General features: G+C 47.3%; 1 protein-coding gene across 1 annotated transcript; it reads left to right on the forward strand.

Annotated features, from left to right (window-relative positions):
- The first annotated feature begins 626 nt into the window (after positions 1 to 626).
- Positions 627 to 12719, forward strand: IL2RB (interleukin 2 receptor subunit beta). The gene is made up of 9 exons (XM_054167940.1): positions 627 to 744; positions 1076 to 1198; positions 2660 to 2769; positions 4963 to 5071; positions 5676 to 5824; positions 6176 to 6347; positions 8437 to 8533; positions 10333 to 10417; positions 11733 to 12719. The coding sequence occupies exons 1-9, from the start codon at positions 663 to 665 to the stop codon at positions 12558 to 12560; spliced, it is 1755 nt and encodes a 584-aa protein (XP_054023915.1). The 5' UTR covers positions 627 to 662; the 3' UTR covers positions 12561 to 12719.
- Positions 12720 to 17513: the final 4794 nt, after the last annotated feature.

A 17513-nucleotide genomic window follows, 5' to 3' on the forward strand; every position in this document is an offset into this window, starting at 1 on the left:
TACAAAGTCTAAATTTTCTGCTACATCTAAAAGCAGAGCAGGCTGTAGTTGTTGAGGGTGGTGCATGGTTTGTGTGATATTTTGTGATATAGTAAATTCTCGACTTTCCAGAACCTGGGAAACTCCTTCTCCCTGGTTTCCCCTTCTGTCCCATACAAGCCACTCAAAATCTACCTCCTAAGCCATGAGCTCTGCAACTGCCTTTTGTTAGTTGCAGACAGAAACCCCCCTTACTCAGCAAGCGCCTAGTTATTTCAGCCCTAAGGCTTACCAAAAGAAGAAGCTCTTCAAAGCACAAGAGACCAAGGCAGCACTCTCTACCTGAGTCAGCAAGCAGCCTGAACCAACACACACACGATGCTGTGCACCCATACATCCACTTCCAGAAGGCATTACTCCTGCAAACAGACGATCCGTGCTGCACAGAGAATGGTTTCAGTGCTGAGCAAAGCACACAAGGCAGAAAAGCAGTGAAGTGCTGAGGGGCAAGCACAGACCCTGGAGTGGAAGCGGGATGAACTTCTGAGCCTGGAAGATTGTCACTGCCTTTGAGCTCTGCCCTAGGACAGCGGATACCTCCCCTGAGATGACACCTTCCTAATTTGCATTGCTGAGTTATATTGGGGGGGCTTCTTCTCTTTTTCAGTGTGCCACCAGCACAGATGAAGCCTTCTTTGCTGTCTCTGTGTTACCTCTGGCTGTTCAGCATCACACCTCTCTCACAAGCATCAGACTCAGCACAAGGTAAGAAATTATTCCCTTCACCAATGCCACCTGGGTGAGCAGGGAGAGGAGTTCAGATAAAAGACTCTGTGTGCCATGGTGCACTGCTGTGCAGTGTTCATGTTGTAACATACAGCCAGAGGACACTGCAATAGCTACAGATCTCTTATGAGCACATCGATCTCCAAGGACATAGAGAAGTGAGTGTCTCTGCCTTTCCACTTGGAGGAAATGACTCCAAGAGGAGTCTATCTGTAATTTGTGATGAGGCAGAACTGTTCAGGGTGGTGGCTGATGGCAAGTATCATTATTAATTCAGCCACACTGTTGTCCATCTCTTCTCTTCTGGCAGGTGTCTCCAGCCTGACTTGCTGGTATGACTCACGGGCAGCTCTGTTCTGTGACTGGAAGCCAAGCAGGGACCTGGTTGAAGCACCATGTCAACTGGAGATTGTATCCAAGTTCAATTTATGTGGCAGGTGGGTGACTGGAGAGGTTGAGGAATGCCAATGCTTTGAATAAAAACTGTCCTGGAAAGTTTGCCACCTAACAAAGATGCAGGTGTTCCCTCCCCAGGCCAGATGTACAGCAGTCACAGAGCCGAAGGTCTTTGCCTTGTATGCTGTCTCTGACCCCGTGTTGGCTGAGATGCTGGCCACTGTTTCAATCTGTCATCTGACAGTTTCAAAGTGCCTAGCACAGCTCATCTTCCAGCTCTAAGGCTTTGCCTTAATTTTAAAAAAAAAAAAAATCTCTTCCTTGGTAGCCACCCTCTGGACTGAGATATTTGCAATGGAAAAGGAGGATGCTTAGAGGTGGGGGTGGAGGAAGGTGGAATTAAAGTTATACAGAGGCTAGGATCAGCTGGGATGTTGCACCCTGCACGACCATAAATGAAGGAAAGTATTGTTTGTCTTATGTTCCCTGGACATTTAATCTCTCTTAGTTCATGACGCTTGCCTTTCCCACACATCTCCCAGCAGAGGGGTAGGTGCGTGGCTGGCACTGCAGTGAGGACTGACTAAGTCTCTGTGGTCTCTGTGTGTGACATCCCCAGCTAACAGTTACCACCCTAACCCAGGGCTTCCCTGGGTGCCTGTCACAAGAAGAAGGGGTGGGTTGCTTGTGACTGCCATAGAGACACCTCCAAGGGGGGGTCAGATGGGCAAACAGGTTCAGAGGCCTGGTGCGTGGACCTAGGGAGCCAAAACATATATGTTGCTTCATGGATGTAAATCACAGAGCCTGGGGCTTGAATTTGGTGTGAGTTTGGAACTGTGCCTTTGTCTGTCCAGGGGTCTAGGACATCACCTCTCAAGGCTGGAGCAGACAGCTCAGTCTGAAACACCCTCACCTACAACCCCATGGATACTCTCTCACACTGTCACCCCTGTGCCATAGTCCAGCTTCTGCTGTCCAGCCACCCTTGTCAGAGTAGAAGAGGTCTTGGCACAGTGCTGCCAAGTGTAACATATGGTCTTGGTTGACTGGGATGTGACCTGGTTCAGAATACACATCCCTCTCAGTATCTGAGATCTTACAGGACTGTCAGAGGCTTGAAGGAAACTTGTAAAACCCAGAGGGGCTGAAAGAGACACCTGTCTTCCAGGCTCATGTTGGTGCACTTGTGGGCAGCAGGTGTGCTTGGGCTCTGCACAACCCTCTGATATCAACAGGAAGAAGAGGTAGCAAGAGGGTTTTGTGAAGACTTGAAAACTGGAAACCTACTGTTATCTTTGGCTTGAAATTACTGGGATGCATTGACTCTCCACTTATGAGCACATCCCATTTGGAGAGAAAGTGAGATTACATCCTTCTTGTAACCTGCTCAGCAAATCTGTTAGGATGCAAAATACTTTGAAAGGCCTTTGGTGGTGTATAAATTATGACTAAATACAAAACAGCCTCCCCAGCTCACTGAGTTCTCCTGCTTAAGACAGGTTTTCTCCCTTACTTGAAGAACTCAAGGAGCACTGTGAATTACCCAAGGCAGAACGCACAACAGGACTGAGGAGATGCATCAAGACCTTCAGCAAAAACAGTAACGTGAGTAAATCATCTGGAATGTTCTGGCTAGTGACAAGGTGGTAAGGATTTGTATGTGGATTTTGGGGGTACAAACAGCATGACGCTCAGGAGCAGGATAAAAACCCCAACCTTAACCCCTGACTCCAGTTACAGAGCTGGGCTTGATGTTGTGTGTTGTTGATACACATCACCTCTGTGGGTTCCCCTGCAGGGAGGACTTGCTTCGTTGTGGTCTGGGCCATGTTGACCAGACACACGTAAAAGGGGTGCAGGTCAGATGGATCATATGCAGTATCCCATAACTCAGTTACCTGTATTTGGCCTTAATCCCTTCCTCTGAGGAGGGATGGACATCACCACCAGCTCTGAGATCACCTCTTGGCTTCATTTTTCTTGAAGAGAGCAGTACCATTTTCCAGATCATTAACTACTGTGAGGTTTGGTTAGATGTGTCAAATGCAAGATGCAACAGCAACACAACCCTGGAGCTAATGGTGATACAAACCCTTTAGCTATGATTCTTTATTTGAATCATTCCTTGTATAGACTCACTACATATTTCACAGAATTGTAGAATCATTCAGGTTGGAAAAGACCCTTGAGATCACCAGGTCCAATCATTAACCCTACCCCACCAAGTTCACCGCTAAACTATGTTGATAAATGCCACATCTAGAAGACCTTTAAACACATTCAGAGATGTTGGAAGGGACCCTTCATGGTCATCTTGTCCAACCCTCCTGCAGTGAGCAGGGACATCCCCAACTAGATCAGGCTGCTCAGGGATTCATCAAGTTTAATCTGGACTGTCTCCAGGGGTAGGGCCTCCACTACCTCCCTGGGCAGCCTGTTCCATTGCTTGACTATTCTTTCAGACAAAGAAAATTTCTTAATATCTAGTCTAAACCTCCCCTGGTGCAGCTTGAGGCTGTTCCCTCTTATTATATCACTAATTAGAATTATAGAATCATAGAATTGTTAGAGTTGGAAGGCACCTCAAGGATCATCTAGTTCCAACCCCTCTGCCATGGGCAGGGGCACCTCACACTAGATCAGGTTGCTCAGGGCCACATCCAGCCTGGCTGCAAAAACCGCCAGGGATGAGGCTTCCACCACCTCCCTGGGCAACCTGTTCCAGTGAGAACTACCTGTGAGAAGAGACCAGCACCTACCTATTTTGTTTGTTCAGGTAGTTGTAGAAGGTGATAAAGTCTCTCCTCAGCCTCCTCTTCCTCAAATGAGACAGCCCCAATTCCCTCAGCTGCTCTTCATAGGACTTATTCTCTAGGTCTTTCACTAGCTTAGTTGTTTAGTCCTTTGGTCATATCCAGGGTTACTACAGTCCTTGTGCTTCCAGAAAAAAAAACCCTCACCCAAATATGAGCTAATTCTCCTTATTGATTAAGTCACAACCAGCTCTAATGACAGAAAAGCTTTCTTACATTTGCACATCAAGTGCAGAGACAAATTGCAGGGTTGGTAAATGGCTCCGATGTCTTTTCATTCTAATCAGGCTAATTTCCCTATTGCATATTTAATACTGCATGATGCAGGTGTCCTTTTAATAGCATTGCATTTCAAGAGTTGCATTTAATACTATCATCATCTCAGTCTTGCTAGTGAACACAGAGTACTTTGGTAGAAAGGGTTTGACTCAACAAATGTCACCCATAGAAAGCATGGGTAATACTTTCCTGCTTAGACAGCACATACAGCAATCCTAGAAAGCAAGCAAGCATGTCACAATATTTTGTGTCCTTCTTGCCAATGAACAACCATTCCAAGCACATGAAGTGTAAATCTAGAGCAGGGTAGATTTAGGATGGGCATTAGGAGGAAGTTCTTTATAATGACAATGGTGAAATACTAGAACAGGGTGCCAAGAGAGGTGGTAAAGGCTCCATCACTGAAGATGTGAAAGATTAGACTTGATGGAGCCCTGAGCAACCTGATCTAGTTGGGGAGCTAGCTGCTCACTGCAGGGGGTTTGGACAAGATGACCTTCAAGTGTGCCTTCCAACGTGATACATTCTATGATTCTATGAAATCTTTGGTTCCTCGCTCACCAGTGAGGCCTCTGCTTTTCAGCCACAAACGTTACCCATCCTTATTTTCATGTATTCTTGAACCTCTTATACATAGGCAATGTTTAGAAATCTGAATGTTTACTGATGGGGCTGCAGTGTCACTGATGGTAAACTTTCCTTGCAGACTCAATGCTTCACTGCCGCCGACCGTCTTACCATGTCTGTCCACTGCCAGACAGGAGAGGATCAGTCTATAGCTGTGCAAATAGAAGATTTCAGACCACTTGCAAACAGTGAGTACTCAGCTGGCTTGAAGTCTCTGAAGCTTCCCCACAAAAGATAGGTCATTTTTCCTCCCCACACAGTCTGTGTAACTCTGTCCCTTGTGGCTGTAGCTCTCTGAAAGAGCAGTTGGGAAGCAGCTGTCTCCCACAAATGCTCCATTCCTGTCCCTAGAATTGCCTTGTGGATCACCCCTATGAGACAGGATGCATGGACATGTTTGATTGCACTGATTGTGGAAGCCATTCTCACAGGCTCACAGCAGGGGCTGCCTTTAATGTAGAGTGGAGACAATAGGCCTTTTGCTGTCAGCAACAGTGGGGAAGAAGGAGGAACAGTGACAGGGAGCTCACAACCATCTTGTGTGGCTGTGGCTGACTGGAATCCGAGAGCACAGTCAGGACACCACTGCTGCAGTGAGCTTTGCAGTGGAGTCCTGTGATGGACAGACATCCCTGGAGGTGTTCAAGAGGGGACTGGACATGGCACTTGGCTCCATGGTTTAGTCATGAGGTCTGTGACAGGTTGGACTTGATGATCTTTGAGGTCTCTTCCAACCTTGGTGATTCTGTGACACTGCGGAGAGTACCAGTCCCGCTCCTTCTCTCTTTCCAGTAAAACTGAGGCCTCCAGGAAATCTTCATCTGGTTAGCAGAAATGAAAACACCTACAACCTAACATGGAGCCTGAACATTTCTTCTCACTATTTGGAGGGGGAGAGGGAATATCAAGTGCGGTACCGAACCACGAGTCAGTCCTGGGAGGTGAGTACAGAGGTTGGTATTGGGACCTGTCACCATATGAACCTGGTCTTCTTTACCTCACCCAGAACTTTTGCTTTCACAAAGAAACCCACATAGCTCCAAGACAGACCTGAAAGGGATAAAGTAAAATAAAATGAAATAAAATCATTTTAAAAAATTACTAAAACCAAACCAACACCAAAAAAAACCCCAACAAAGCAAAGAAGAGTTTTCCACCAGGGTGGACGAGCAGTGCACGAGCTGTAAGAATCTGAGTAAAGTCCTCTCTTAGGACAAGAACCTTGGGAGAGATGGGTATGTGTGGCTGTAAGCCAGGTTATTGACGATGCTTTAATTGTGCCTTACTCCCAGGAGGCCAGGAACTTCACCATTTTACAGGACCAGATGTGGGTGGTGTTTGAGAGCCTCTCACCCAACTCCAAATATGAGGCAGCTGTTCGTGCAAGGCCAAGTGCCTCAAGTACCTGCAAAGGCGTCTGGAGTGACTGGAGTGAGACAATACTGTGGAGCACGCATGCTGAAGGTAAACATCAAAGTCGGGCAGTTTGACTTGGAGGGGAGGGAAAACAGCATAACAGAGCCACAGCAGGCTGAGAAGCTGGAGTAAGATGGGTAGAGAGGATTATGCTGACCAAAGAGCAATAGAAAGGCTGGAAACAACCCGTCCTTCCTAATACATTAGGTCAGGCTAGCTCATCATGGCTTAAGGGCAAAGGCTCCTGACCTTAACGCAGGCTTTCTCACTTCAAGAAGTCAGGCAAAATCCACAAGATGTAAATCAGGGACTGCTTTCCCGGAGCAGTAAGGCCAAGTGTTTGGCCTGCCGAAGCAGTGGCCAGGACTGGCATTTTGCCAGGTGTTAATGTGACCCATTAAGGAACTTAAATCCAGCTTTCTAAAATGACCCAGTCCATCCAAGTCATTGATCGGTGAAATGTAGTGAAACAGAGTACTCAGCTCCTGAACCAAAGGACACCTGAGCCTAGGAAGCAAAGTCTCACTGAGAATGGAAAAGACTTACATGCATGTTAAGTCCTTCCCAAAAGGGTCTGCTGAGACTTCCATCAGTCATTGCTGTGAAGCACAGCGTGGGGGACTCCTCCAGCCTTGAAAGATGGGCGCCCTGAGCAAGTCTGTTCAGTGAGTCATTGGTTGTGGCCCCTGTCATTTCTTTTCTGAAAAATAAGCAGATAGAGGTTGTTCCTTCTTGTGTCACCCCCTCTCTGCCCCTGCTCAGCCCCTCCCTGTTGTGCCTGGTGCTGGTATAAACAGAGGAGCTATGTTTAGAAAGGGCACTGTGTTGCTGTGGCGATCAAATTTTGACAGCATGTGATGTCAATGAATAGGATACAGCCGCAACCAGTTGTCATAGCAACCAAGGCCCAAAGATAACCAGGGTACCAGAGGCAGAAGAGACAAACTGATCTGAGCAGCCTCTCAAGGACAGGCAAAGAAAGAATGTCCTAAAAATGTATCCTCTGTCTTTTATTTCATTCTGCTCCCTCACAACTACTCCAAAGAGGCTCTGCAGGCCCAGACCAAGGGACGCTAGGGAGGGAGGGAGGTGAAGGAGCAGGCAGAGGAGACAAGACCAAGCAAATGAATGCTAGGGAGATGTATATGAAAGAGACTAAGAAAAGTTTGAGATGATGCCAGACAAGCCTGAGGAGTACTGGCAGCACTGGCAATGTGGAAAGTCAGTCTTTTTTCCCTGACCCTACCTTCCAAGTACTTCAATATGGTAGAAAGCTGTTACTCTCCTAGCCTCTTAAAACTTCCCTACACCTCTCCAAAGAAAGAAGCCAGCCCCTTGATTCCTAACCTTCTCCATCCTTGGTCCTCCTCAGAGACCCAGGAATCCTATGTCTCTCCAGATGACTCATAATGCTGTTTCAAGCCCCCCAGTTCCACTTAAGCTGAATTTAGGACTCCTTGCTTTCCTTCGCAACAAGACAGGTTGCTAAACACTTTAACCAGTAGGCTGTGGTACTTCATCTGTGGCAACCTCCAGCTGTGGTGCAGTTGTGAACAGGGAGTTCAAGCTGTTCAGCACAAAACATCTACTGAGCAATGTCAAGTAGACTCTGAAACTTGTATCGTCTCAAAGGCATCCTAAGCGACACAGCAGAACAAGAGGACACAGTCTCAAGCTGCACCAAGGGAGGATTAGGCTGGATGTTAGGAAGAAGTTCTTCACAGAAAGAGTGATTGGCCGTTGGGCTGCCTGGGGAGGTGGTGGAGTCACCATCACTGGAGGTGTTTAGGAAGAGACTGGATGGGGCTCTTGGTGCCATGGTTTAGTTGATTAGATAGTGTTGGGTGATGGTAGGTTGGACTCGATGGTCTTTTCCAACCTGGTTAATTCTATTCTATTCCATTCCATTCCATTCCATTCCCTGACCTGTATGATTAATAACAATAAAATACAATTATCTTGTGCTATGTTCTCTGTTTGTAATATATCATTGCATTATAATACTGCAATATCATATAAAATTATAATAAAGGCCCATTTTGCTCACCTTTAACAGCCATGGAAGGGCTGCAGCTCCTGCCTACAGAACCCTGGCTAAATTTTCACAGCAACTCCCTTGTTCTCTTTCATCTTGTAGAAACATCCAGGACAGTCCTGCCAGTTCTTGTAGTGAGCACCTGCATCTTTGTGGTCATTGGGACTGCCTTCCTCATTAACTTACGGACCCTGAAATGGTAAATGAGAATCAAGTTTTCCTTCCTTTTCCTCTCCTGTATCCTGTGTGTCTTCTCAAACCTGGGTAATTTTTTGCTTGGCATTATTCAGGGTAAAAAGTCACTTTAAAACATGATTTATAGCTCAATCTCTTGACATTTTTCTGGGGGGACATATCACCCCCCCAAGATGATGTGGTTTCACCACCATCATCACATTGTGCCTTGCTCCTGTGACCTGGGGCCATACCTTGGCTGAATTAAAACCAGCTGCCTCAATAGTTCTGTTGCCCAGGGGTTAAATTGGTGTTCCCTGGCACGGATGCACCAAAATTTCCTCTCCAGCAGCATGCCACTGGGTTGAGCACTCTCTCAGTAGAGAGGAACAAGGAAGCCTAGGTACCACTATGTTCTCATTTAAACACTTCAGCAAGGGCTCAGATGATATTTGGTCTGTAGGCAAAATTCCTGAGTGAGAAGCACAATTCTTCCTCTCCCTGGTCTGTGCACTCCTAAAGTGTCTCATCACATGCTGGTAAACATCTATATGATGCTTTAAAGACCTCTTCACCAGCTTTTCTACCCAGACACTACTTCTACTCAGGACTAAAAGTGTCTCACAATGTTACCCTGTGCAGTAATAGAGGGTGACCTTCCATCATGGCAAGGTTAGGAATGGCCACAGGTTTTCTCATCTCAGGACAGGAAGAAGGAGGCAGAGTGCTGAGGTTTGTGACAGGGGGCCAGGAGAGATATTCTCAGGAAAGAGGCAGCAGAGGCTGGATGGCTTCTCTGTAAGCAAAGAAGGAGAAGTATGTTGAAGATAGATACCAGAGAGGTACTGAGAAAGTCACTGGTCACTGTTTTTTACCTTGAGTCATAACCTAAAGGTAAGGAAGTGCTAGCTATGTGGCACAGAGAGAGATGAAAAAGACTCCTTTCTCCATGGAGTATAATTAACCTAGGGGAACTGGATGGAGGATAATGCTGAGGTAAGATCCAAGGAAGGATTAGACATGCATGAATAAAAATAGCATCTGCAGTGAGGTAAGGTAGTTTATATGCAAGAACTAGCAAATTCTGATGCTTCAGAGAGTACATGCATTGCCTCCAGAGGTCATGAGGGTCTTTCCTCAGAGCATCCCACAGCAAAGCTTCAGAAAAGAGCTGACAGGATCAGCCAATGTCTCTGAGGGACTGAGAAGCAGGTTAGATAACTTCATTCTGCCTCAGGATGACAACACACTGGTTCCAGTTAAGTGAAGGCCTCAAGACTGCAAGGCATACTTGGGTGCCTTGCACAGCCAGTGTGTCCTAGCTATACCATGCAGCATCTTGCTAACAGGGCAGCCTTGCCAGTGATGATCCCACTCAGGCCATGTGGTCCTCTGAGTCCCCATGGTGGCAACAAAAAAAGCTTGGACAGCTCACAGCAGCTGCAGCTTAGAAGCAAGGGAGACCTGCCCAGCTTGCCATCAGGACAGGGGCTTAAGGAGGTAGGTGGAGAGGTTGAGGTGACCAGCCAAGGCAGGGAAGAAACCAGTGAGCTGTTGATTGTGCTTCCCTAGGGAAGAAGCTGAGGGCAGTGTGTTTTCCAATGCCACAGTTAACCACTTAATCTCTCTGTGTCTCATCCCTCAGTGACTGTATTTCAGTAGCTCACTTAAGAGCAAGGAGATGGCTCAGACTTGTTCCTATTTTACCTTTCCCCCACATCAGGGTAGCATAAGCTGTGGTGCTCTTTCCTACCTCCACCACAGTTACAGAGGGGTCAAGATCAGGTCCTGCTTTATTCCTCCTTCTTGTTCTCTTTTCTCAAGGTTTAAGAAGATCCTGAAAATTCACATCCCAGACCCTGAGAAGTTCTTTCCCCCACTCATTTCGGTTCATGGAGGTGACATTCAGGTATGGGACTGGGGATGGGGCCATGCAATTCTGAGGGAGAAATGAGGGGAGGCAGAGTCTGGCTGCACATGTGTGGGATGGACAGCCAGTTGTCAGACCAACATGTGCCTGTAGCATCAGCTGCTCAGTTTTTCTCTGTTCAAGTTTTATTTTCTGACCTTCTAAAGCCTGGCACTCGGCTAAGAGTTCTCTAATTACAGAACTGAGAAATGGCAAACCACTAAAACCTCAGCACCCTGCTTCCCTGATGGGAAGCCTGAGAGAAAAGAAGGGACTTCTGAGAGAGAGCTTGACCTCTCAGATCCCCTTTCTACACTACCTTGGTCCCTACCAGGCTTCCCTGGGCTGCTCAGCATTTCCTTTGATTCCCTATTGCACTCCCATCCTCCTGGCTGCGAGCCTTTCCTCCCCTCCTAATGTGAATTGTCATTACGCTGGATGGTACTTATCTGTCTTCTGCATTCCTGTTGTCTCTTTCCCTTCTTTCTCCACCCTCACTCTCTCCCTTCTCCTAATCTCTCTGTGCATATGGGTAGCTGCAAGGAGACAATTACCATTCTGTGCAGTATTAAAGGCAGTGTCAAATCCAAGCCGTGGGAGGTGATGCCAAGGGGCAAAAAAACTGCAGAGGGTCCAGAGGACGGCAAAGCTTTGGAAAATCCCGAGTGTAAAAAGCCTCAGAAAGCTTATAATTACAGGGAGAGAGTGCAGAATAAGGGGGCAGGGGGGTGCAGCAGACACTGAAGATACTTTCTCAGTGCAGAAATAGAAAAAGAAGTTGCTTTAGTGGCCATAAAGGCAATTGACTGTTATCAAAACCAGGTTGCTTCAATGGATAATAATGCACTGCAGCATGTCAGTCAGAGAGAGCAAGGAAATCTAGGCTCAAGGGGGCTGGAAGAGCACTTTAGATGAGAAATCTGCTGAGGGCCATGTACCAGATACTGGTTCAGCACCTAGGAATAGATTGCATGAGACACATCTCAGTACTGCTTTCAACGTTTCCACCTTCACTTCATCTTACAGTCTTCCAATACTTTGCTTCCTTTCACTTTATCCCTCCATCTTCCATTCCACCCCCAAAAAATCTCAAAGCATAGGTTTGCAAGATCTGCTCCTTATTTCAAAGTGACAGAAAGACACAGTCTCTCTGAAAATCCTGCAGATGAGACATCATGAATGTGAGTTTTCCTCCCCACAGTCTCCAGGAGCTCTTGCTTGGAGAGAGAAAAGGTCACACAACTGCCGTGAGTGCCCAGGAGAAGAAACCTTTGGTTCCTCACTGAGTCTCTGTCCTGTGTTTCTTCCCCATCAGAAATGGCTCTCCTCCCCATTCTCCACATCTTCCTACTGTGTGAACAGCACAACCCCAGAGATCTCCATGCTGGAGGTGATACAGAAGACTGACCAGGAATCCCAGTTTCTACTTTGCAAGGGAACCTTGGCTCCTGATCCTCCCAAAGAAACCAGTGGGCACTCTGTATCCAGCTGCTTCACCAACCAAGGCTACTTCTTCTTCCATCTTCCCAACTCCTTTGAGATTGAGCCCTGTCAGGTCTACTTCACCTATGAGCCTTTCACCCAGGAGGGTAGTGGCAGCGAGGATGGCCAGTCTTACCGTGCTCTCCCCTCCCCAGACCTCTGCACACTGGCAGAGGACATGCCTGTGTTGTCCCAAGACTTTCTTCACTGTATCAAGGCAAGCCAGGGCTTCCAAAACAGCTCCTTTGTGAATGAGACAGAAGGTGAAGCCCAGGGGGACACGGTTATGTCTGTAGCTCTCCGTTCAAGTGAAGGCACCTTACCAACAGCAGCTCTGAAACAGGATGAGGTGGTGATGGACAAAGCAGCTTTACAACCTGATGAGTCCCTGTGCCAGCTGGACACTGAATTTCCTGACCCACCAGACCTGCAGGACAGTGATACTATTGACGTAGCAGAGAGGAGTAGGGAGGCAGGCCCTCCAGCTGACTCCTGTACACCAGCAGCACATGCTACCTCTTCTTTCTCTCAGCCTCAACCTCTAAAGCAAAGCCAGGATGAGGATCCATGCAGAACAACCGTCTCTAGCCAAGTCCCAAACACTGGTGCCTACCTTTCTCTGAGGGACCTCCAAAGCCAGTACAGCCATCACTCTGTCTAGGATTCCCCTGGAGGAAACCCACAGGTAGAAAAGGCCTTCTCTGCAGGGTCAGTTAGATGGAGAGATTTTCTATTCAGGACATGAATGACTTCTGCATCAAAGCCATTGGGATTGTTCTTAAATGAGGCTGAAGAACGTGGTGACTGTAGAGGGCTGCAAAACCAGCAAAGCTATAGGAGGGACAAGGTATAAATTCATGGATGGATACATGGGTAGCAGTAGTTCCCAAGGTAAAGAGCTGGTGAAACAGATCACTGGAAATGAGAAGATATTTTGCATAGATAACCAGGCTAGTAGAAAGTAAAGCAACACATGGAGAATGATAAAGCCACATTAAGGATGTTCAGTGGCTACACAGCTAATGGAGACATAGAAGCCTGGCATACAGGCCAGCAAGAACTCACCTTCCCACCTGAACTTGTTTCTTCTATTACTGTATATATGATGGCACAGAAACCACTTCCCACACTGCTCAAGTGCCATCCCAAACCTCACCAGCATTTTCTTTCCTCTCCAGCTCCCAGCAGGAACTGGTGCAAGCACTTCCATGCTCTGCATCTTGGTGCAAAATAGCACTCAGCTTTGAGGCTCAGCAGGCACATGATCCATTTGCCTCATCCCAGCCTGAAAACCTCTAGTGGGAGGGAGAAATGCATGAAGAAGTGGCTATGAGATTTTGTACAAGACACAGGAACACTGCCAGGGCCAGTAATGAAATGGACAAAAAAGATCTCCTTCTGACTGACCAAGGGTGTAATTTTTTTCTGTGATGTCTCCACTTCATGTTTTAATCAGAGATTACACTCTAGGCTTCTTGGTCCAGCTTTAAACCCAAGCCTCTAAGGTCAGCTCAGAGCCACAAGTGTGTCAGCTGTATAAGCAGTGAGGAGTCAAAAAGAAATCCCCATTACCAGGTTAAAAATACTGGGGAAATCCCCTCCCCTCCCCCTTTTCTCCTCCAGGTCTGATGATGGCAGTGAACAGCAGCCACACAATTTCCCATTCTTGCTGCAATATTTTTCATGAAATCGAAAGTCTCTCTCTGCCCTGCTGGCAAAACACAGCTCTCTGACTATGATAAGATAAGTTCATCCCACATCCTCTATTAGAGGAAAACACCTCAACTGTGCTGCCCATTCCTTCCATTGCTCAAGGGAAACCATTGCCTAATTAGTGGCAAAGATGTGGTGAACGAGCCCAGAAACCTAACCTACGAACCAGCAGCTGTCCTGAAGGGAAACCCTCAATCCATTCACAAAGAATGGGGATAGCAAAGACAACTTATTTTGGGGTGGTGTTTTTTCCTCCTTTTCCCTCTGCATTTGCTGATCTGGGTTGAGAAAGAGCAACAGACCACAGAAGAAAAGTGGCGAGGCTGAGGATGAGCTGTTCTGGTTACAGCCAGCCCTGCATTCGACATCTGTACTGTCTGTCTGCTCTCTTGCTATGTTTCTGGGCTATTCAGCAGTGGGGAAATACCAGCCCTGTGTTAAAGATCTTTCCTCTAAGAGTTTTTATATCAAGGATATCAAGCTTGTAGGCATTTCTTTCACCCCTGTATCACCCAGAACGAATTCTTCTCTACCTCTGTCTGTACATGCATTGAGCTTCCCCTGTGTCCCCATCCCAGCCTATCACCTGACCTCACACTATGAAGCCTGAATGTTGTTATGGATCTCAGCTAGGGAGTCACCCATGGGCTTGGATTTCACCTCAAAAGAGCTGCTCAAAGGACTTGAGCCTGCCTGCAGCTGAGATGTCTGGGCAAGGTATACCTCTTCTCTCATCGGCTTCTTCACCATCTACACCAAACACAGACTGCTGTGTTGTCTCCAGGAGACAGCAGCTGAAGAAGATGCTAGCTTCCCAGATAAGGAAGCACAAGGCTTGCCCAGCTGTTTGCAGTACTTTGACAATCTTCCTGGATGAGCTTCAAAAAGAGACACTGAATCCCTTGCCACTGATGGGCAATTTGCTCTCACATGGGCCAAGGAACCTGGCTGTACTGGTGGCTCTCCTGACCCAATGTAGATCATCATAAGCTTTTCAATTATTCTTGCTGCTAACATCAGTACAAAGGAAAAACTTTGCCTCTCTGTAAATAAAAGAAGTAGTAAAGAACCCACAGATTTTTTTCTGTTCTTTTGGGTGGAGGGGAAGGATTAATAGCTTTTATATACACAGTACATGGCAAATCTTTTCTCAGACCAATATACCTTCAGCTTCCATTCCTATTCCCTTACCCAAAGGGATTCAGCCACCTAAACCAGAAAACAGAGCTGGAGGTGATCCTGCTGCATGGCCCTGAAGCCCATCTTGCTGGCTCAGTATTTTCCCTCCTTTTGGTGAAAATGCTGACAGCTTTCAAGCTGGCAAGCTGAGAGCAGTGAGAGCTATGCTGGGTGTGAATGTGTGACACAGTGTGGCAGGAAGTGCTCAACATCAGATCTGCTGATAACTGGACCTTTCTTCCAGGAAGGCAAGAACATGTGGTCTCATACGTGAGTAACCCAGGTTGTGAATGGGTCCTGGGTCCTCAAGAGCTCTCTGGAAATGCAACATGTGGACCAGCCCCTTCTCAAGCCAGTGTGAAGGCAGGGTGTGTGGTTTGCAAAACCACAGAAAGATGCTATGAGAGAGTCCATCAGTACCAGAGGTAAACTGATGCTGAACATCAGCACCGTATGGAAAATACTGAGCTAACAGATGCAAGTCCTCCCTTTATCTTAACCCCAAAGACAGCAAAGATAGCTGTCACATCTCTCATCTCCCTCCTTAAAAGATAACCTTGTTCATTATAGGAAACATCACACTCAGTCCCCTCTCACACCCCTTCCTATTTGCTTTTTTCACTGCAGAGAAGCAGTAAGTAAAGGGTACTTGCAGTAAAGGAATTCCTCTGAAGTAAAATCTGATCAAGGTTTTGGCTCCTTGGTTGGTTCAAAAGCCTGTGGTGATAGATGTGGTATGCTTACTTAGATAGATCAGATTGAGATTCTGTACTTTTTATTCTGCTGTAAACATCAGAGAGTGGGGATGCTTCTTTCCAGAAAAGTTGGATGCTAAAAAAGTAAGGTCTCTGGCCCTGGGAAATACCCTCAGCTGAGTTCTGACCCACAGTGGCAAGCCCTTGGAAAAGCCTTAGACAAACACATATATCATAGAATCATAGAATCAATAAGGTTGGAAGAGACCTCAAAGATCATCAAGTCCAAAGATCACCACAGACCTCATGACTACTAAACCATGGCACCAAGTGCCACATCCAATCCCTTTTTGAACACCTCCAGGGACGGTGACTCCACCACCTCCCTGGGCAGCACATTCCAACAGCTAACAACTCTCTCTGTGAAGAACTTTCTCCTCACCTCGAGTCTAAACCTCCCCTGGCACAGTTTGAGACTGTGTCCTCTTGTTCTGGTGCTGATTGCCTGGGAGAAGAGACCAACCCCCTCCTGGCTACAACCTCCCTTCACGTAGTTGTAGAGAGCAATAAGGTCTCCCCTGAGCCTCCTCTTCTCCAGGCTAAACAACCCCAGCTCTCCTCATAGGGCTGTGCTCAAGGCCTCTCCCCAGCCTCGTTGCCCTTCTCTGGACACATTCAAGTCTCTCAATGTCTTTCTTAAACTGAGGGGCTCAGAACTGGACACAGTACTCAAGGTGTGGCCTAACCAGTGCTGAGTACAGGGCACAATGACTTCCCTGCTCCTGTTGCCCACACTATTCCTGATGCAGGCCAGGATGCCATTGGCCTTTTTGGCCACCTGGGCACACTGCTGGCTCACGTTCATCTGGCTGTCAATCAGTACCCCCAGGCCCCTCTCTATCTGGCTGCTCTCCAGCCACTCTGACCCCAGCCCGTAGCGCTGCATGGGAATGTTGTGGCCAAAGTGCCTAAAGATGCAGCTAGTCCCCAGTTACCTGGGGGAAAGTTTGGAGGAAAGTAGCTTTTAAAAGTGAAATCTGATCTCTTAAATCTTTCAAGCAGTTCTGAAAGCATTTCTTGTTGTCATTGCATGCCTCAGTTTCTCACATCTACAGTAATGTGTTAGGTGGGATAACAGCCCTGACACATTCCCAAACACCGCAGCTTTTCATCCACACCCGACATTTATCCACTGGAATCCACCATGAGACAACTACAGCAATGGCTTTTGGTCTTCATAGAGTCCAAGACTAAATCTGAACCAGAGGTAGAGCTGAAAACAGCCATCCCTGCCCAGCTGCCAAAATGAGCCCAAAAAAGCTCCAGGCCAAATAAGCTCCACCCCAGGTGAATGTCACTGGCTGGAGCTCAGTCCCAGGTCAAGAGTCGTTCATGTTGCCACCCTCTCCACCCATTTATTGACAGAATAACTCTGTTTGCTCTGCTCTAGCTGGAGTGTGGCTGCTTTTTGTGGAAAACAAAGGGGCACATACAGAGCTGGGGGGCTGTAAGCTGAAGATGGTGGAAGCAAGGTAGGTGAGGAGGACCTGGGCCCAGAAGAAAAGCAGATGCTGCAGGGAGGAGAGAGTGGTGATGCAACAGAGTACAGGGAGCCCAGTGTCACTAGCAAGAAGTTCAAGAAGACCAGAGGGAGTCTTGCAGACTGGGACTGAGGGACACTCTGCTTTGCTTTTATCTGCATGACTACGGTAGCAACTGGAACTGCTGTTTACTGCCCTTCCCACCTTCAAGCAATCTACCTCTGCCAGCCAACATCTGCTCCATCCCTGTGCTGAGGAGCACACACTCTGTGTTTTGCCTCTTCCTCCAATGGGACCAAGGAAGGTAGCTAAGAAATACAGCAGTTGCTCAGCAACTCCCCTTTCCCTGAGGAGGACAACGTAAGCTATCTGCACCAGCTTCCTGTGTGTGTTGCTCTTCTCTGCACAGATGGAGGTGCACCTTCTATGACTTTTCCAGGCTCCTCCACTCAGCCTGTGGATCTTCTGCCCCTGCAAGCATCTGAA

Source organism: Dryobates pubescens, chromosome 15 (genome assembly GCF_014839835.1).
Source record: "Dryobates pubescens isolate bDryPub1 chromosome 15, bDryPub1.pri, whole genome shotgun sequence".
Classification (NCBI taxonomy): domain Eukaryota; kingdom Metazoa; phylum Chordata; class Aves; order Piciformes; family Picidae; genus Dryobates; species Dryobates pubescens.